General features: G+C 36.6%; 1 protein-coding gene across 1 annotated transcript in view; it reads left to right on the forward strand.

Annotated features, from left to right (window-relative positions):
- LOC127417265 (cadherin-13-like) overlaps positions 1 to 21,987 on the forward strand; it is a 596,890-nt gene that overhangs the window by 470,480 nt on the left and 104,423 nt on the right. The window contains exons 9-10 of the mRNA XM_051657154.1: positions 21,110 to 21,292; positions 21,392 to 21,645. Of these exons, the coding sequence (XP_051513114.1) occupies positions 21,110 to 21,292; positions 21,392 to 21,645 (437 nt within the window). The remainder of the gene's footprint in view (positions 1 to 21,109; positions 21,293 to 21,391; positions 21,646 to 21,987) is intronic.

The following is a 21,987-nucleotide window of genomic DNA, read 5'->3' on the forward strand; positions in this document are numbered from 1 at the left end:
ATGGGTGCCAAAATTTTGAAGCTCCAAAATCCACATGAGGGCAACATAAAAGTACTCCAGACGACTCTGGTGGTTAAATCAATATCTTCAGAATCAATAGGATAGGTGTGGATGAGAAACAGATCAATATTTAAGTCCTTTTTTTTTTCTTTTTTTTTTTTTTACTATAAATTCTCCTCCCTGCTCCGTCACTCTCCACTATACTTTCACTTTGACATTCTCCTTCCTCTGTTTTTTGTGATTCACAGTCTTCATGCATATCTCCCCCTACTGGGCAGGGAGGAGAATTTAATAAAAAATGATTTAAATGTTGATCTGTTTCTCACTCACACCTATCATATCGTGTCTGAACACATGGATTTAACCACTGGAATCACATGGATTACTTTTATGCTCCCTTATGTTGATTTTGGAGTTTCAAAATGATGGCACCCATTCATTTGCATTGTGAGGACCTAAAGAGCTGAAATATTCTTCTAAAAATCATAATTTGTGTTCTGTAGAAGAAAGAAAGTCATACACATCTGTGATGCCAGGCGGGTGAGTAAATCATGAGAGAATTTTCATTTTTGGGTGAACTATCCCTTTAAACTAAACTAAGTCTTCAAACAGTCTGCAACAAAAAGCCCCAGACTATGGCCAACTCGCAGCACATTCCCAACGTCGACACTCTTCTAGTGTGTGCACTTCTGAAACATGCACCCATACACTAGGACAGATTTGTTTGAAATCTCGCTGACCAGTCATCTGATCAGTGGTTTAATGTGAAAGTGGCCTGAAAATTATCTTCAAACGAAACTAACTCAAATTCGCCCCACAAATTCCGGATATTGTGCATTTGATATTAAATACATTTGGCTTTTTTTTTTTTTTTTTCTATTCTTTTTTTTTTTTTTTCAAAGAGCAGACACACCTTCATTTATTGATCTGTGTTAACTCAAATTCTTACATGCCACATAACTGAGAGAATGCACTTCCTTATCTCAGACAGTGACTTGTGGCAATACAGACAAAATTTGCAAGAAAGTTTTTTTTTTTTTTTAAAGAATTACAGTAATAGCTCTAAATAGCATCCTTTTAAGTACAATTTCAAGAAGAAATTGCAGAGTCCATGACAGAAGTAAAACACACCTCCTCTTCACTTCATTGTTCTTAATTAGCAGACATTTAACTTTATACATCATAATCACAACCTCACATATTTTCATAACCTCAGACAATAGCAAAAATATTACATAATGTTCCACAGATATCAAATATGTGATTTTAGCCACAGTTCGTTCTCTAACTGTCTCTTAATCAAAATAGCTCACACTTTGTGAAAATTGTTGGATTTGTGGCTAATTTGGAAAATATTCACTATGATTAACCTTAATCCCATTTTTATGAACAAGAAAAAGAACAAAAAATAAATAAATAAAAATAAAACACAGGCACATTTCAAATCCACTTCTTTTTCATTTTGTGATTGATTTTGTGCTCTATATTTTATTAAAATGAATATAACTCTTAATAAAAACTAACAGGCCTTCGCAATGAGGCTGTATTATTTATTTGTTTTAGTGACAGCTTTCAAGAGATTGTTCACTTAATAAATTGTCCTATGTTGTAAACTGCTTATTGCTCATGAAAAACTATTTAAATTCAAACTATCCTATAGAAATCGTATTCTTAAATTAACAAAGCAGACCAAGGAATTTTCAAAATGGCACCATTCGTAGCAGAATGCAGCACTAAGCTGCTTTTCCCTTTGACCTCAATTCATTTAGTCTATTTAGCATTCTGCCCACCACTGATCATCCCTCTTTCAAAATAAATGTCTACAGTGACAAGAGAATTATTGTCTGCCCAGATATAATTCTAGGCCGTGGTCAATGTATGGGGTCCCGTAACAGTGTCCCGCAGTGAGGGTATTATTATGATAATAGCAGACCTATCCATCCTCCCTCCATTATCTCTTTTTCCCCGGGTCCCTCTGACTCCTGGTTCAGGATCCCGGAGCGGTGAAGGGCGAGGCCAGAGGCTGTGGTAGTTGCCGCAGGTGGTATGTACATGCCTGCCCACCTCCTGGCACTTTGTGATAACTGCCATCTATTTAAGATGAACCCTATTCAAGCGCAGGAACAGGCACTGATCTGGCTTATCACGCCTGTCACTCATGGAGACTGACAGCTTATCTGAGCTGCCTCTCTTCCTTGCAGTGACAGCATGGCTCTGCCTCCGTCGGAATGTTAATGACATCAGTAATGATGGCTACAATGCAGCAAGATAGAAACCAAAGCCGGACACACATTTTTGGGTGCAACTCTGATCGGACAAATGTGCTTAGCTTATTTGCACAATGGCCAATTGACTTTGCATTAACAAGCTCTAACTTAGCTCACAAAGAAATGCTGGAGGTGATTTTGAATGGAGGAAGGACATTCCAGTACTCGGTATGATTGGATCTGTTCCAAAGCCAACCAAGGGAGCTGCTAAGTAGGAACAATTTAAGGCATCATAGATGTACTTCTGACGTAAATTCTGTTCCAAAAGGCAGCCTAATTATACTTTGACAATGCATTAATTTTGCTATGTTTACAGCTCTCATCCATACTGGAATGGTTTTGAAAACGAAGAGAGACATTTGAAAATGCTCTCCATAACTTTGGAAAAACAGAAGTTATCTAAAGCCACGTCCACACTAATCTGTTTAAGTTTTAAACCCCAGTTTCCAGTTTCCTAAAGTCATTGTTTTCCAAAGTATGTGGCTAAGAAGAGCATTTTTGAAAGTCTCAGTTTCTGGTAGAGAAAAAATGCCGTTCTAGTGTGGACGAGAGACGTAAACATGGCTAAATCAATGCATTTTCAACTGAAAACATATTAGTGTGGACGTGGCCTAAGATGCCTTCTAAGATATCTGCCAAATCATTATTAGTCATTATTGCATGTACAGTATTTTTTGCATTCTTTGCAGTAGAAGTGTGCAGCAGAGCCATTATCTTTATTTGTATCTGTATCTGTTCGTATGACAAAAGCATCTGTATTTGGATAGAACCAGGTGTTGGCGGGACTTAAACGAGAAGTGCTTCAAAACCAAGGTTATAATAGTTTTGATTTTTTTATTTAGTTTTTATTTCTATTTAATTTTCAATTTGTCCCTCCAATTTAGTTTTGTTTTCATTTTGTTTGTTAGTTCTTTGTTAGTTTAATTTAGTATTAATTTTGTTTGTTAGTTATTTGTTAGTTTTAGTTTAGTTTTAGGTTTTCAGTACATTTAGTTTTTATTTTGGTTTTAGTATTGGAGAATGGGAAAAACAGGCATTTGTGTAATGCAGGTTGTATTGCTGGACTCCCCAATGTCCAATTTGTAAATAATATTGTTGCGGGTGGTATCCAAGTAGGGTTTAGCTTAGGAATGCTTAGAAATGCTTAGAATGCTTAGAATATGCCCCACATGCTTAGAAATGGCCCTGCTGAAAGTACACTTATGCAATCAACTCAATTCTCTGCGACAAATGTAAACTGCGCTGGATAGAGGAGGAGGCTGTTGTCATATGGTAGTTATATAATGTTACGTACAGTAGTCAAAGAAAGAAAAGACTCCATCTCCATGTAGTTCATTCCATTATCTACAGCAGGAGTGCTCACACTTCTATGGAATGAGATCTACCATGCACAATATATCTACATTGTCACAATACCAACATTTCTGTAGTTGTTAGTGAAATTTTACAATTCTTAATACCAGCTTATCACAACAAATAATAACACTAACTATTTTTTTATGTAAGAATTGTACTCAATTATTCAAGACTACTAAACAGTCAATAATAAAATAACAATACATCAATGAATAGAAATAAATTAAAAGTAATAGTAATAGAAAACAGTGCTTTTGTTAACAGCTTTAAATATTTTTAACAGCAGTTTCAAGTATTCAAGTAAACAATTCAGAATGAAATGCAACATAAAACTACTACTGGTCTTCACTGTATGATTATAATACATTAAATCTTTTTAAAGCTACTAAAGTTATCCAGCTAAGAGCAGTGAGTGTTTTCTCATTTTCTTGTTATGATTGTTTGAAATGAACAACACACTAGACAGCAGCAAGTCTGTTTAGGTTACATTAACACTTACAAGTCTGATGCTTTGATACAAATCAGCTTTTTCTCCGCTGTTTACGTTCACTTTAGACATCACTCTCTGTGTTTACATGAATACCTCACCGAGACGGGCATTCTGGCAGAATTTTGAAATGTATTTCCGGCACGTATCCACATTACGAGCGTTCTCTGAGCACATGCCATGTAAGCGCACAAAAAGCCACCTGTCAGTGAAAGCATGTAACTATTACTAGATCGCTAGTGAATTATAAAATTACACGCTCTGGATTATTTTTATCAGCAGTATAAGAATAAACATTTTGTAATAAGTCCTTGGCTATATCACAAATATAGCAGGTTATTTTTTCATTGTTGACATTCACGATATATTTCTCTTTTACTTGCCCCTTCAAAAATCCACTTGTCCTGGACAAGCGTTAATTTCGAGCCATTGACAGGATAAGACAGAATGAGTGAAAAGACTTTTATCTAGACTACCTGCTTTGCCTCTCTGGTAGATTCACGCTCTGTTGCTGATGCAGTGAGGTCAGGCCGTCTATTATCATGGTCTACTGGCATCTTTATGTTTATGGTAATAGCAGGTTTAAAGGTTTAAATATATACCGCTACAAAAACTAAATCTTATTTAAGATTTATTTGTATTTTATTTTAGTTAGTTTCAGAGCCATGCATTTTTAATTTAGTTTAGTTTTAGTTTTTCCAATTATGTTTTTTTTTTTTTTTATTATTATTATTTTTTCAGTTTACAATTATTGTTTTAATTTTTTTTTTTTTTTTTTTTTTTTACATTTAGTTTTCATTTTAGTTTGTTTACAATAATAACCTTGGTCAAAACTAAATTAAACTGTCATTTTTAAGTGTTACTCTTACATTTATTATTTCTAGTAATAAAGTATGCCATGTATATGCCTTTTCATAATAGCCAAATAATAATAATTATTATAATAATAATAATTATTATTATTATACAGTTATTATTAAAACTGAATTTGTAGGCTACAATAACTGTGGAATATGTTGTGGTTTCTCCTGGTGTTTCAGATATTAATATCTGCATGAAACAGAATTTTCGTTTGTCTGCATGTATAACAACATTATTCTGGAGGCAGGAGGTGTCAAGCAAAATGTGAAATGTCAAGCACACATTTTGCATTGAATAATAAATACAAATTCAAACATTAAAATAAATTAAAATTAAATCAGTATAGCCTACAAACAGGTGAAAGTCCCGTAAGTCTATCAGGAATTTTTACGATATGCACCATTATTTTGTTAAATATTAATAGTAATAATAATAATAATAATAATAATAATAATAATGTTACATTTATATAGCACCTTACAAGAGTTCAAGAACACGTAACATTTTCAAATTTAGCATAGTTTAAAGAAGAAGAAAAAAGATGGAGCATGTTTCAGATTCTTCGTTTTACATAAGGAGGAATATTCCTAATAGATGAATACTCTATGGAGCATTTACATTACAAGCTCTGACGTTAAATCACTTCAGGTCAGGAATTTAACATGGCACTCCGATTTAGGCTATAAATAAATACACGGGAATCACATGTGAATCGTGTGATACAATAACATAGACATTTCAAGAAGTGGAAAGTGTATATGATGTCGTGTCTTAGTTAATGTTACACTTGACAAGCTCTAGATGTACACAATTAACAGAGACCGCAAACGAAGTTAAGACCGCACCCATCGATATGAAATCACACCATGCGCATTTCCATTCATAAGGTTTACACCTTAGAAATATTGGCTGCACAGATTCATAAATTCGTTGTAATTTTGGATATGTTTATTTGAAATGTCGCTTTATCCTTGTGCTTTTTGGATAATCAGTCATACAAATATTATTTTATATTATTCGTATGAATCCATTATTAGTTTTGAAGTCATTATTCGTGCCTTTCCGAATAAGGTATTCAGCTTAAGGCACATCCCTACTTTGCAGAATATTTTGCAATAAGCTCAGTGGAAAAGTCTTTCCAAGATGGCGGATTATAAAAAAAGATTGATTATAAATATACTGACGATTAATTAAATACTAAAAAGTATTATTCAAAATAGTTTAATTAAATTATCCAAAACTGTCACTTATGAGGTTTCATTTCAGTTAGGTACTGCGTTAGGCCACATGCAAATCCGTTTTCGTTTTCAGTTTCCTAACATCATTTCCAAAGTAGGCCGGCCATAATGGAAAGCATTTTCGAAAACGCTGTTCTAGTGTGAATGAGAGACATAAACGTACCAAAATTAATGCTTTTTCAAACAAAAACGTATTGATGTGGGCGACGGACACATCCAGTGTAGACAGCATCATTCATTATATTGGGAGCGATTTGCTTGTGTCACAACACACAGCTCGCGTCTGGTGTAGACAGGGTGTTTGAAGGCAGCTAGCGAGGCATCTCACTTTTGTATATATTTTAGAACTAAGCCATGGGATCCATCCATGTTAAGTTCCCACAGCTACAGTGCCAATTATTGATAGTTCATGGAATCCAGTGATCTCTCTGGATTTTACACTATTTCTGGCTCATCTCTTCACTCTTATTCTGCTGTGTTAAAGTTCCTGTACCAAATATTGAGGCTGAAGCTTACTGGACTGAGTAAAGCAATTTCCAAAAAAAATGGAATGACATTTACGTTCCATTACTGCCAATGTGTCTTTGATAGTATTTCTTTAGTTTAGTTACAACATTCACTGTGCAATAGCCAATGTCCTAAATGTAACCTTCTTTCTTTGCTCTTGTCAACAAAGGCATTACTATTTTGAAGTCAGATGAAAAATAATTCCACTTGACAAATTCGGTAGCTACCAAAGACAGTTAAGTATGATTGTTGTCTGATGCTAAGTAATCACAAAGGGCACTTTCAGATTCATGATGCACTCAGTTTTTGGCTAATGATGACAATGCATTCAAACACTGATTTTTAAAAGCAACTTTCTGCCCATTTACTGGTTATTGAGTGTCTATGAGGACTCTGGGTACCGAAGGACCCTCAAAAAATACTTTAGAGGGAAGCTAGAGACTTCAGTGGGTCTGGAGAACACATGCAGATGTAGAATAATCAACGTAAGTGGCTGATGGTCCACAAATGTCATGAGAACAATGATTTTCCTAAGAAAGCAAGGAAGGAAATTAAGTTTCTAAAGATAACTTTATAATAAACTTAATTATTAACATAAACAAACATTAGTGCATTATATAATGCTTAATAGATAATTAGTTCAAGTAAATTCAATAGATAGAATCCTTAAAAATATGAATTTCATTGCATTAGTTGCTAAATATCAAACCAAGTGGCACATGCAAAATATTGATACATTTTTTTTCTTTTAATAAAATTAACTTTCTTTAAAATTAACTAACTAACTTAAATAAAAGCCATTTTTTTGCAACTACTTTAAACCAAGGTAATTTTTAGAACATGTATGAAGTCTAATGCAACACATTGCTAAATACTATATTCTCTAAATACTTTTTGGAGCCAAATATTTATATCTGAACTACTCAACTGGTTTTCATTATATAATGTTTGGTAAAGTTTGTATTATTCCTACCCCTTGATGTTTTAAACACTAATAGTTATTTATGTATTTATTGCGAGAATCAAAGCACAACTATTGTGTGTTATTTTTCCAATAGAGGAAATGAATAGGGTAGCCATTAAAATTGGAGCCAAAATGAATTTCCTGATGATATGCTAACATGGCAAACTTGACATTTCAAAAGAGAGAAAACAGCTAATAACATTATGTAATCCTTTATCAAATCTGCAAAGCAAATAATTTCATCATATTTAGCGTGCATTAATATGAATTAATGTTTCGCATCTGTGGGTAAGACAGTACTGAGCAGTGTTTTCTTTTGTATAATGAAAACACCAGACCACATTATAGTTATTTTGCATATTCCACATTATGCAAATCTTTTCATTGGAATCTTTAATTTGCATTTCTGTGGTTTAAATTGTTTACAAAACAACATATTCTTGTCACAATCCACTCGACTGCTTTGCCAACTTGTTCGCCTCTTTGGCATGTTTGTATTTATGATGATTTTACTCATCATAAGCTACATTTACACCACTTCTGATGCCAACTAGTCATTTTCTTGTTAGTCACGTGCCACAATGGAAGATGACTTAAACATGTCATTCTCAGTGGGAGCTTGAATAGCTATTATAAAACGGATAGTTCCTGTCTTAGCTGGAACTATCCTGATTGGTCAGTACAGCATTACAGCTGTGCTAAAATACACAATGGGTCTCTTTGTCAAATACATAACCCAGGTGACAAGCTATTCTGATTTTGTAGCATAATTTTAAATAGTGATTATTCTAGGTATATGTGTATTTATTATAATTATACAGCATGCCAAATGACTAATTTGTTCATTAAATTCTAATCTCTTTATGTTTTAAGTTTTTGTCTACTATAAATGTCCAATTCAAGACAAAAAATTACAACTTCTAGATATGTTTTATGAGCCCCATCTGTCCCATGAACTCCAGGCAGTATTTATTGAGTAAAAGAGACATACAACTGTTTCAGATGTCCTCAACAAGTAAAGTCAGCTTCCTATGTGTGTGTTAGCCAATTTTTGAACAGTGAAAGATTCTCATTAGATCTCAGGGGAAGCACTGATTTCTATTGTTTTGACATCTTCAAACAGAAAGTGTCTTTAAGGACAAAATAATGTGTTAGTTACAGAGAAAGCTGGATAGCAGGATGCCAGATAAGCTGTTATCTGAATGTAATTTTTTTTTTTTACCTACACAGCTACTCTCTGTCCTAAATAGTGTGCTAGATTAGATTTAGTGTGCTTAAATAAGTATGTTAAAGATACCTGGATATAGTAGTATGCTAAATCTGGTAAAAGAGTGCATATATGTTATAATATTATCCATAAACCCTTGTGTCAGGGACTAAAAACAAAATGTTTTTCATTTTGGTTTGTTATGTGCAAAAACTGTATTTTTACATTCCGGTTCAGAAGTTCCACAGTCTCCTTTCCAAATTGTAACTGGTTAGAACAAAATAAAAGAACGGTTAATAACGTTCTTTTTAAAATGGCAGTACTCTGCACTAAGGTGTTGGAGAAATACCAGTTGCAGTGTTGCCAGGTATCACAAGAAAAACAAGCAACCTGGTCTGGAAAAACAAGCCCAAAATAAGCCACTTGCCTCACCAAAATAAGCGAAAATAAGCAATTAAATGTTTTCCTTTCCGATGGATTTATCAGCATAAAAATCATAACAAGCATACAGTTAATTAACAGTAAAGTATCATTTTAATTACAGATCTGCTTCTCAGTCAAAACCGGACAGCATCTACTCTGTATTAATGCATCATATCTAACAATAATTCATTAAAGTCATGGAATCTTTTTACCTCTAATAATGTTATCCTTGTATCTGGATTAACAGTGTATGTATATGTGGTAATTATACATAGTTGTTTAAAAGGTCTTCATTCACAGAATGCGACATACACAACATGCAATTAGGCAAAGAAGTAAAGTAATTTTTATTTGTATAGCACTTTTCACAGCACACATCATTTCAAAGCAGCTTTACAGGAAATCATGCATTTACAAACAAAAAAACAAAAGCAAAATGAAACTGTAATATCTATAATGTCTTACAGTGATCATTGTGTAGTTTGATTAAATATGATTGTAAAATATGTATAGAAATTAAATAATAATTGTATTTAGAACCCCTGTGAGCAAGCTGTAGGCGACTGTGGCAAGGAACACAAAACTCCATAAGATGTTGATTAATGGAGAAAAATAACCTTGGGAGAAACCAGGCTCACTGTGGGGGCCAGTTCCCCTCTGGCTAACAGCATGAATATAATGCCAATATTAGTTATTTGTGTGCTGTGCAAGTCATGGTTTTAAATTCGTAAATTAAGTAAGAGTTCAGGTCAAGTGTTTTAAAAATAAAAATAAAGGTTTGATGGGGTCCATCCTAAGTCAAAGGTTCAGGCAGTGGCATATGAAGTATCCAATGTCTTACAGTTGGAGTTGGCATCAGTTTATCCTGTGAAGTCAAAAAACTGAAGTGATGTCTGGCTAGCACCAGTTGTAGTTTGTTGTCATATCTCAGTGACACGTAGTAGTGGAGTCCAACACCAAGCAGGAACGGAGTTGGATCTTGCAGGCTCTGGTAACCTCGGGATATGAATCATGAGGTTGAGACATGGAAACAAATAGAATAATATTAGCATAGATGCCATTCAGTTATATGAAGAGTTATAGGCAGACCTAACTAAAGCAGCCTAATTGTGAGTTGATGGATAAATTAGGTGTATACCTGGCTAAACAGATGAGTCTTTAGTCTAGACTTAAACTGAGTGAGTGTGTCTGTGTCCCGAACACTGCCAGGTCAGCATATTTTAGCAAACTCATAGAAAATTACCACAACAATCCTAGGTGTTTATTCATTACTGTGGCTAAATTGGTTAGGAATAAAGCATCGACTGAACCAGATATTCTGTCGCAGCATAATAGTAATGACTTTATGAATTTCTTTATTTATAAAATTTAAATAATCATAAATAAAATTGGAACTATGCAATCAACTCTCACAGCACCTCAAAAAACAGTGTCTCATAATTTTGCTCACAAGCAGCTACAGCATGTATGTTTGATCCAATACAAACTAAGCCCTTAAAAGAGGTTTTCCCAGTAATCACAGAACCTCTTCTTAATATTATTAACTTCTCGCTATCCTTAGGACATATCCCAAGAAACTTTAAAATCAAACCACTTATTAAGAAGCCACAGCTTGATCCTAGAGAACTGGCTTATTATAGACCGATTTCAAATCTACCATTTATGTCGTATAAGTATGGAGTGCATATAAGTATGGAGTGCCACAGGGTTCAGTTTTAGGACCTCTGCTTTTCTCCTTATACATGCTTCCCCTGGGAGATATTATCAGGAATCTTGGAATAAGTTTCCACTGTTATGCCGACAATACCCAACTTTATATTTCTCCTAAACCCAATGAAAATTCACAATTCTCCAAATTAGCAGAATGTATCAATGAAATCAAAGATTGGATGGCCAGAAATTTCCTTGAATCCAATTCAGACAAAACAGAGGTACTAATGATTGGACCAAAAACCTCAAATAAATAAATAAATAAGCCGCTAAAATATAATTTGACTCTCAATGGATGTACTGTTACTTTGTCTTCTTCTGCAAAGAACTTAGGTGTTGTATTTGATACCAATCTGTCCTTTGAAAATAAAATTTCCAGTGTTTGTAGAACAGCATTCTTCCACCTCAGAAATATTGCTAAATTACAACACATGCTCTCTGTTGTTGATGCCGAAAAATTTATTCATGCATTGATGACCTCAAGACTAGATTATTGTAATGCATTACTGGGAGGATGACCAGCAAGTTCAGTAAATAAACTTCAATTGGTTCAAAATGCAGCTGCCAGAGTGCTGACTAGAACCAAGAAATATGATCATATTAGCCCAATTTTATCATCGTTACATTGGCTACTTGTTAAATTTCATATTAATTTAAAAATTCTGTTAACTACATACAAAGCTTTGAATGGTCTAGCTCCACTGTACTTAAGTGACCTTCTACCATGCTATATTCCATCACGTTCATTACGATCACAAAATTCTGGCTCGTTAATAATTCCAAGAATATCAAAATCCACAAAAGGAGGTATATCCTTTTTATATTTGGCTCCTAAATTATAGAATAGTCTCCCTAACAGCATTTAGTGCCTGTCTGTAGCTACAGACACTGTCCTTCCATGCACCACGAAATACCTCTAATTTTGTATTCTTCCATTTGCACTCCATTTTCCGAGCTGCTCTCTTGAGAGCATGAGTGTGATCATTGTACCACGGTGCGAGGCTTTTTTCTTTAATTTTCTTTAATCGAATGTGGGGCAACACTATCAGGAGTGCTAGAGAAGCCTGGACTTATATTTTCTGTTATTTCATCAAGTTCTTCTAGGCTTTTTGGCTTACTGAGTATGTGAGACAATTCTGGAAGATTATAAGTGAAGCTGTCTTTAGTGGTTGAAAGAATAGTTCTACCTGAATGATAACATGTTGTTGATTGAGTGACATTAGCTGATCGCAGCAAACAACAGACGAGGTAATGATTTGAGATGTCATCGCTCTGTGGTAGAACTTAAGAGTATGTGATTGTTGAAATCACCAACAATTAAAGCTCTATCTACATTAACTACTAGATCAGATAATTAGCAAATTCACCAAGGAAACCAGAGTACTAAGATCAGTCAATATACTGTAGCAAGGGCAAAAGACAACAGAGATTTTTATTTATATCTGACGGTGTCATATTAAGCATTATTAGTTCAAAAGACTTAAACTTATATCCCGACCTCTGAGTAACACCAAAAATGTCACTATAAATTGTAGCAACACCTCCTCCTCGACCCTTCAGACAAGGCTTATGTTTATAACAATAACCTGGGGGAGAAGATTCATTTAAACTAATATATTCATCAGGTTTAAGCCAGGTTTCAGTCAAACAGAGCGCATCCAAACTATAATCTGTAATAATTTCATTTACAATTAGTACTTTGGTAGAAAGAGATATAATGTTTAGTAGCCCTACCTTTATATGATGTTTATCTTCAAATAAAAGTTTGACCGTAATAAAAAAAATTCTAAATGATTTAGTGAAAGTTTTGTGTTTGGTAGTTCGGGGAACAGACACCGTCTCTATATGATATCTAGGTGATACAGTCTCTATGTGTTGTACTTTATGTGACCTATATGACATCTCAAGGCAGCTAGCAGACATTCGGATTAACCAATTTCCTGACCTGGGCCCCAGTTAGTCAAATACTATCATTATTAAGACTATGAGCCAAATTATTGGAGAGGAGAGCGGCACCTTCCCTGGAGGGATGGAGTCCATCTCTCTTTAGCAGGTCAGGTCTACCCCAAAAACTCTTCCAATTGTCTATAAATCTTGTGCTATAAGAAATGTGTGGTGCAGCAATTTCCTTCAGGATCAAAGCACATGTTTAATTTTTTCAGACAACAAAAATGATTGGTTATAACCATTTACCAGAATTAAAAAATAATATTTTCACTCCGGAACAATTTAAAATCACTTTGTTCTCGTTTTCGGTTACGTTCTGCAAAAAATGTAGTTCGTTTTTGGTTTTCGTTTTTGGTCCTTGAACCGTTTTTAGTCCCTGCCTTGCACTACAGAAGGGGAATTTCTGACATTGCTCAATTGGCTTTTTCAACTGTAAAATAAATGATGAGGAATACAAGGCTGGCTGCCACACTAGTTATTATTCAAGTACAAATTCAAGTAACTAGATAAGTAGGTCCTAATCTTACTTGAACACAAACAGTATGCAAAATGTCTGTTTTGATAATTTATAATGTATTTATGTTGTTGTTGAAATGTTATTGCCAAAAGTAATATTTTTTTTTTTTTATAGTACCACAGAGCTGCATGTTTACACTTTTCTCTGCATATCACACACATAAACTAAAGAGTACATTGCCAATGCATTATTAGATATTATACATTCAGATGTAAAATACTGAATGTGAACATTAATTTGCTGAAGTTTAAAATCTCAAAACTTGTATTTTCTCTGGCTGCCATTCAGTCTCTACAAGTATACCTGGCTGCGGCTTGCTGAACGTCCAGGTCCTTCAGCCTGTATCGCGCACACGCTGGGTTTCTTTTGGGTTGTTCTGCTTTTGACACTGGTGTAGATGAAAGTTAATGAGCATTTTCAGGCTATGTGAATAGATATCGCAGCGTGCCCATATTTCTCGCACACCTGGTTCATCGCTTGCGGGTGAAGTCTCAATTCTCCATACAGTAAATCCGCTCCTGTGTTTATTATGCCCGGGACATACGTTGTGTGATGAATAAGCATGCGCTGCGCCACACAATCCTTTTTTGCATTTCCTTTCTGTGTTAGGATGTGCAGTCGAGTCGAGTGTGCACCTGCTAAAAATGTATATGTCAATTTTTGGCCACAGAAAGTGGAGACAAACAAGTTTCGGCCATTGTACAAGAGTGCTGGGTTTGTTCCTGGCAGGCAGCGGATGCCCTAACCCCGCCCCACCCTAATCGGAGCCTGTAAGGCTGAGTAGCCTGCCAGGAACAACTCGGGACACCCTTCTCCTAACGCGTGAAGTTTCGGGAAGTAAAAAAAAAAATGGACTATGCAGTAATTGCATTAATTTTTCCCCACAATCAGTACAGAAAATATAAAATAGTGTGACGAACCTGCTTGTCATTAAAAGTTATTATGAAGTGTTATCGTAAGTTTGACTGAATAACATAGACACTGTAGGGGCCTCCAGCTCCTGATGAAGGGCCGTCAAACAGGAGTGTCTTAGTCTCTCACTCTGTTAGGCTGTTCAGTGAATGTGTGTGTGTATGTTTTCCTGTGGCATAAAAGGCACCTGTATTCCACGGTCACATCTGATGAGGTCCTTCACTTGACTAGACTCTCTGAAGGCTTCTAGAGTGCCTTTCACCTCAAATGTGTTCTCAGTTTGGCTGCAGGTGGTAAGCAAAGTGTTATTTTCCAGAAACTCATTAAGCTGCGAAAACAGCATGCACTGTTTTCTCACAAACCTATCCGATTTGAGACAAGCGATTTGAGAAGTGTAAGTCAGGTAGAGTTTTCTCTAAAGGTCACGAATATTGATTTGATACTGTGGACAGATGTCAAGACAAAGTGCGAGTTACAGTATCAGGTGTGAATTTCCTGAGCTATTTGTTAGTAAAGCAGCAGTACAGCTCAGAATAATCTCTAATAGTGTCTTCACATTGGGCTGTATTACTGATAATGAACGGCATGGCAGATCATTCCAGTCATTCTCAGCTTTCGGGTATCACCACACCGGCAACTGGGAGGAGGTGGGTTATCTTTCTCTGATCATACTCATTCTAATGCCTCACTCACTCCTTGCCCTGTGGTCTTTTGTTGTGTTGCTGGGCATCTTTGAGTAGCATCCTGTTTATACCTGGTATTAGATCTGTCTCTGGTGGATCTGATCACAAGTGGTCAAGTGAAACACGTTGGCATTTATACCTGGTGGTAACCAGTGCTGGGTGTAATCTGATTAAGAAGTAATTCGTTATTGTAATATAATTACTTTTTAGTTAAAAAAGTAGTGTAACACATAACATTTTAAATTCTAGTAATCAGATTACAGTTACTGACTTACAATTAAATCAGCCATCAGTAAAGTAAAAGTGTCATTTTAGAGTGAAAATGTAACCTCTGAATCACCTGTGATTATGTTAAGAAAAAATAATTTCCTAGTTCCCATGGTACAAGGACCTGTTTTTTGGAGCACTAAAGGGAAAGGTGACCATAACTGATCCAAATCAATGCAAAAATTTCTGATGGAGGATGGCGCTTGTCAGTAAATCAGCAGTATTTTTTCTTTTTCCCTGGGTACATGAACTTTCTGAAACAACATGTCGATTTCCCATGTTATCATGTTGCCTGGAGTTATTAGATCATGTTGTTTACAGTGCAAATGCAATGTGGTCACATGCTTTTTGACCACCTCAGAATGTGGTTTAAGTGATCCAATCACAAAACATTTGGGACCCTGTTTACACCTTGTAGTGCCAGAGGTGTAAACAGGGTCCCAAATGTTTTGTGAATGGACCACTTAAACCACATTTGGAGGTGTTCAAAAAGCATGTGACCACATTGCATTTGCACTGTAAACAAGAATTGGAGGTGACATCTACCTCAGACGTGTACACACTCACCCATTATCTCAGATTTGGATTTAGCTGCAGGGCTGATAACTTCCTTTGGTTTCTCACACTGCTGGCTGCTTTGTGAACTCAGAGGGATTGGGGTCTTATCAGTGGCATGGCAGAGCCCGAGAATCAGCAGCCAACAAAGATTGAATACATCCATCTGACCGGTTCACTGCCCCAGATGATTAAATGAAATGCGACTGGTCAGCGTTGTGAAGATGCCTGTATGTGTGTGTGTAGATGTGGGTGTATTTGAGTCCCTTAGTAAACATTTGTGACGGCTCCTGTTTAATTGTTTATTTCACACATGTTAAAGTGGATCTTGGTTGATGGCATGCCAGTTTTCCAGGCGCTGTGATTTTGTCAGTGATATACCTGCAGGCCTTCAATGTAGACACACAGCTCTCATCAGAGCTGAAGTAATGTGTAAGTGATGTAATCATCTCTTGGCCTTCAGCAGACAGGTACATTCTCACTTTCCTTTGAGACACACACAGCTATTTGAGGTGGCTATGTTTTAGGAATGAAAAAAAAAAAGGAAATAGAGCTCTATTTCTAGGAAAGTGTTTTTTTTTTTTTTTTCATCAATGCGGCTCTGTTCATTTCTATAAATTTGCTTTCAACAATGCTCATTTATCCATGTTTTTATCAGCATTTATGTTGATCTAAATTAATAATCTAGAGATGAGGAACACAAACGAGAGTTATTTATTGGCATATTGTTCTTGATTGGCAGCATTACATGAAATGCACTGCAGAAAAAAAGTACAATCCTTATTTTAAGCACACATTGTAAGTGGAGTTTATATCAGCGCATGAGTCTTTATTAAGTTATGCATTTTACATTATGTTTGTGAGGTAATAGTTTGATCTGTTGTTTTTGCCAGTTTAAGCAGATTACTAGATCTATGTTAAATATGTAAAGCTATTTTAAATATCAGCTCCTGTTTTTTACCTCTATGTTAGTGTGCAGTCATCAAACTGTAGGAAAAAAGATAGATCTGCTGTGTTCTTAGAACACTTAGGCATTTTACTGAAGCAAATAGATATGTAGACATGCTTTTTTATACATGAAAACATACGGATGTTATTGAAACTCAGTATTATTATTATAATATTATTAATAATTATAATATTATAATGGAGACTATTACTGTTGTCTTTTGATAAAATTCATGCTCAGCAGCTTACAGACTGTAGGGAAATTATAGATTTGCTTTGTTCTTATAATGCTTAAAACCTCTACTAAAGTATCTTTGTAGATCTGTAGACATACAAATTTTAAAGGATTAAAAATGTATTTTGATCGTTGATTCAGTGACTAACTAATTTCACACAAGATGCTCATTTGTCACCACATTCTGGCATCACCAGAAATGGCCACTGAATCATTAAATGGATATGAAGGAATTTTGGTGAATGTAGTCAAAACACTCCAGCCACTTGGATACATTTAAATCCCACAATGCACAAGCACAGAGTAAAAAATAAAACTGTGCACATGTACAATTGTCATTATTGTAATTGATTAAATTATTTATTCAGGACCAGCTTGTGCTCAGTCTTTTATTGTCATATGTGAAACAGAAGCAAGTGCTCCACAAGATGCCCTTTATATTTGTAGATAATTTAGCAAAAGTTTGCAATTATTTTGCAATACTTTAATCTTTAAAATACAACAAATATTACGTAAAGTAAATAATACGTATATACATTAATATAATAATTATATCATACTTGTATATTAATATACTGTAAAATATTAATACTGCACTGTAAGTTTTGGCTCTGTGTGAGCCACCTACTGACAGCTGTGTCCCTCCCACTTTTAAACTGACTGCTACACCACTACTTTAAAATTACAATGCTACATACTGTTGAAGAAATGGCCTAGTAGTTATTGCATGTGCTTTGAGCTGTGGCACTTATGCAGATGACACAAGTATGAATCTGGCTTATGGCATTCCCCAGTCTCCTTTCTTCTGAATCCAATTGAATTCAGACAACATTTAAAGGCTGATTATGGCAGGTGAAAAAACGTCCTGGTTACTTTCGTAACCTCCGTTCCCTGATGGAGGGAACGAGACGTTGTGTCGATGTAGTGACACTAGGGGTCTCTACCACTCATTCAGGTTTTGTGCTGAGGAGCTGAGACAAGGTCCCAGCCATTTCAGCGGGTAGTTCAGTGTTGTGGCAAGAGGGACATAATGTCTCATTCCCTCCATCAGGGAACGGAGGTTACGAAAGTAACCAGGACGTTACCTATCTGTCACTCACTCGACATTGTGTCAATGTAGTGACACTAGGGGTCCCTATACAAAATGCCACAACTAGCTAAATTGTGTTACGTGGACTAGTGGTGCGAGACGGGCAGACCACTGTGTGCCTCATAGCCAGCGCACCAGGCCGTCACGTAACCTCCCCCAACGGTCTTATGAGCGTTGAACGGTCCTTCGGGAACAAGTCGACTGCCCAAAAAATAGGGACAGGCTAGCCCAGCCGTGGCCTCTTTTACTCTTTCTTCTCCCCAAAAAGAGTGGAATTTGTTAACCGACTGGGGGCCATAAATGTCTACCTCGGGGATGTCACTCCCAAGGGCAAGACATCGTGGAGACCACACCCTGCCCAGAGAAAGGGGGGGTATTTTGAGTGGAAATACATCACATGGTCTTACCGAGTCTTGTCGGAAGTATGTCATGTGGAGAAGTCCCATGATAGGTCCTAACCGAGGGGGGAGGAGTTTCTACAAACATGGTGACTGGGGGCAGAGGGGCCCAAGGAAGACTTGGTTTACCGACAGGGAAACGATTCAGCTGAAGATATCACATGAACACGCTTTTCGAGGTGAATGGATCGGCAGAGTAATTCAGCTCGCTGAACACAACCGCTCGGCTCCGAAGAGAAAATCTGAATGAGTGGTTGCATACCAGCTCCTTTTATACCCGTATGTCTGGGGGAGTGGCATGCAAATTCCACTCGCCAATTCCCATTGGCCTTTTTTCAAAAAGCAGAGGTGTTTGGGGCTCCCAAGAGTGACCCCTAATGTCACTACATCGACACAATGTCGAGTGAGTGACAGATAGGGAAAAATGCTTTAATATTTTAATTGTAGGCATAAAATATTTGAAATGAAAGATTTCCATTACTGTTAATCTTGGAAGGTTCAGACCTGTGGCTTCTAACTCTATTGCAATAAGCATTAAATAAAACCCATTTTAAACCTGGTATTAAGATGCATTTTGGGTGATCCGATCACATGTGGTCAGCACTAAATACAGGTCTAAAAGGGGTCTAAAATGTATTGTGATCGGATCACAAAAAACATATACGAATGTGGTCAAAAACGCATGTGACCACATCACATTTGATGTGTAAATGCTAATCCGTCCTGTATGCATCCCAGCAAAAGCAAAGCACCTGCCCTCATCTTTCAATCAAACGCTGTGCTAAAACAAGAGTTTAAACTTTGCCAGTTATGAGCGGTTTGAAAGGAAATAACTGTACAATCTGAAAATTTTAAAAAGTGGATACAAACACAAGAACTTCACAGATCTTCTTAAGTGTGTCTAAAATCAGCATGCACGGGCACTTATGAGAAACACAAATATCTGCAGCTCAGGTTAATACAGGTAATCCACTAAAATAACTGACAATTCTGCTCAATGTTACTTTTGTGCTTAGATTAAATTTCAGATGCAGAGAAATAGCGCACCGTTTTTTTCGTGCTTCCTTTTTCTTTTATGACATTGTTGTGCTTTAATGTCCTGCAGTAACACACTGACATAGTGACTGATGTACTGTATGTCATCATGAAACAGAGTCCCTCCCCTCCAAATCTGATCACAAGTGGTCACAGTAATCGCATTTAAGTGACCAAGTCTAAGCAGTGATGGGTCTAAGAGACATGGCTTAGTGGTGGAACTTTAGTCCCATGGCCATTTAAACTGCTTAGCGGTTTTTCTTATTTCAACCTGCCAGCCAAGTTTAGCAACGCCTTCCTCAAGTCGCATATTACTTTTGCTTTCTTCCCCAATCCCCAGACACCCCCATACTTTCCTTGCTGGACTGCTCTTATGAAAGGGAGCACATCCCTGAGGCATAGAGGGGAGGCTCACTTCACAAGCCACTAAACAGAAATGATAGTAGAGCTGTCTCCCCAAACAGCCCTGTGACATTGGGCTGGATTGAGCAAGGACTATGGAGATTTGCTGTGCTCTGAATATAGGGGCTTTCCTCCAGTGACAAAAACAGAACAAGAGCTGTTTCACACAGGCTTAGCTTAAGCCTTATCTTTGACAGAGGGACAGAAAGAAGGGTGCGAGGGAGGTGGAAGACACAGATTCTGCGTGTACCAAACAAGGAATGAGGGACTGAAAAGGGATTGAATTGATACAGCTGTAGGTAGATCTGTGTTTCTTTCATTACTGAAGGTGGTGCACGCTTAGCCAAAAACAATAGCGGTCTGTCCCACTGGCTCTAGTAATCTCTGTAAACATAAGAGGGACAATTGCAGAGTATTAATCAAAGCATTAATTTTTCTGTTCTCTACACAACTTGCTGCTGCTTCATTGCTCCTCCGGTCTTATTGTTACCCATGTCATCATCTCAGATATTTGAGTCATTCAGACAGAATGGATTCTTGTGCAAAAAAGCTAAACCAGAGATCCCAAGACAGAGTATTAAAATGAACTGTAGAAATTGGAACGTTCAATATGAATGTTTTAGAAAAAGTAGTCCCTCTTTAAAGGTAAAAGAGCCAATCCTTTTTTAAATAGAGACATCGCCTTTGACTCAAGAACGGGTATGCGCATTAGTCAGACCAGCCAATTTTTCTTTTTTTTTTCTTTTCTTTTTTTGTTGTTGCATAATCTGATCTTAATAAGCACAATTTATGATACCACTGTTGTCAGAATTTACTGCTGATTTGAAATATGTTTTTTAACGTAATCTTGACCGACCGTTTTGGAGATTTCAGTCATTCCCCATTCAAGTAGACAGGAGCTGTACTTTCATGCTGCCTGTATCCATTGAAAATAGCTGCCTGGGAGCGTAACCAAGGTGGCCAAAGAGTGTAGAGACTTGCATTGAAAAGGCCTTTGGCTAGATGCAGTTATATGTTAATGTGTAAACTTGTACTTGGATGTGTCAGTATAGTGGTATTTAACTTGACAGAGCAAGTAAAACTTATGATCTGTGTTCCAGTTCCAGGCCTCAGTAAATGAGGGCTCCACTGGAGTGGTGGTGAACTTGACGGTGGATGACAGAGATGATCCAGCCACAGGAGCCTGGAGAGCCATATACTCCATCATCAACGGAGATCCCAATCAGAACTTTGAAATCCAGACCAACGTGGACAACAATGAGGGCATGCTGTCTGTGGTAAAGGTACGTGATGTCTTTTCAGTCATGCATTTGTTTGGTATAGTTACTTGTTTGGTACTTAATCATGGCTACATTATTCCACTCGTATGTTGTCTTTATCAGCCTCTGGACTATGAAAGAGCAATGTTTCACACTCTACTGATAAAAGTGGAAAACGAAGACCCTCTGGTTCCTGAAGTTGTTTACGGCCCCAGCTCTACGGCGACAGTTTACATTACAGTTATGGATGTGAATGAAGGACCAGTGTTCTTCCCAGATCCTTTGGTTGTCATCAGGAGAGAGAACATTCCTGTGGGCAGCTTTGTTGCCATGCTCAACGCCACTGATCCTGACTACATCCAATCCCAGAGCATAAGGTTTGTGATGATGATATCAGTTTGAGTAAAAACAAAGGTGCTGTCCTAAATGCCTCCCTTAAACCTTATCCTCTTCCAAACTTGTTGACATAATGTTCTGCAGACTGTTGGTTATTCCAGTGAATTCTGAATTATATAATTACATACAGGACACCCTACAGTCTTGTGGACTTCAAAGAAAGTGAAGGCCACAAGACTGCAAGTCCTTATCAACTGCACCAATGGAACAGGGCCACTATTGTCAGTGTTTGGTTTCTGTTACTTTGCTCCTACTGAATGGTTGATATGGGAAAATAACCAAAGTTATTTAAACTTCACCTGAAACATAGTTTGAAACAAATT

The sequence above is a fragment of the Myxocyprinus asiaticus genome, chromosome 26 (genome assembly GCF_019703515.2).
Source record: "Myxocyprinus asiaticus isolate MX2 ecotype Aquarium Trade chromosome 26, UBuf_Myxa_2, whole genome shotgun sequence".
Classification (NCBI taxonomy): Eukaryota; Metazoa; Chordata; class Actinopteri; order Cypriniformes; family Catostomidae; genus Myxocyprinus; species Myxocyprinus asiaticus.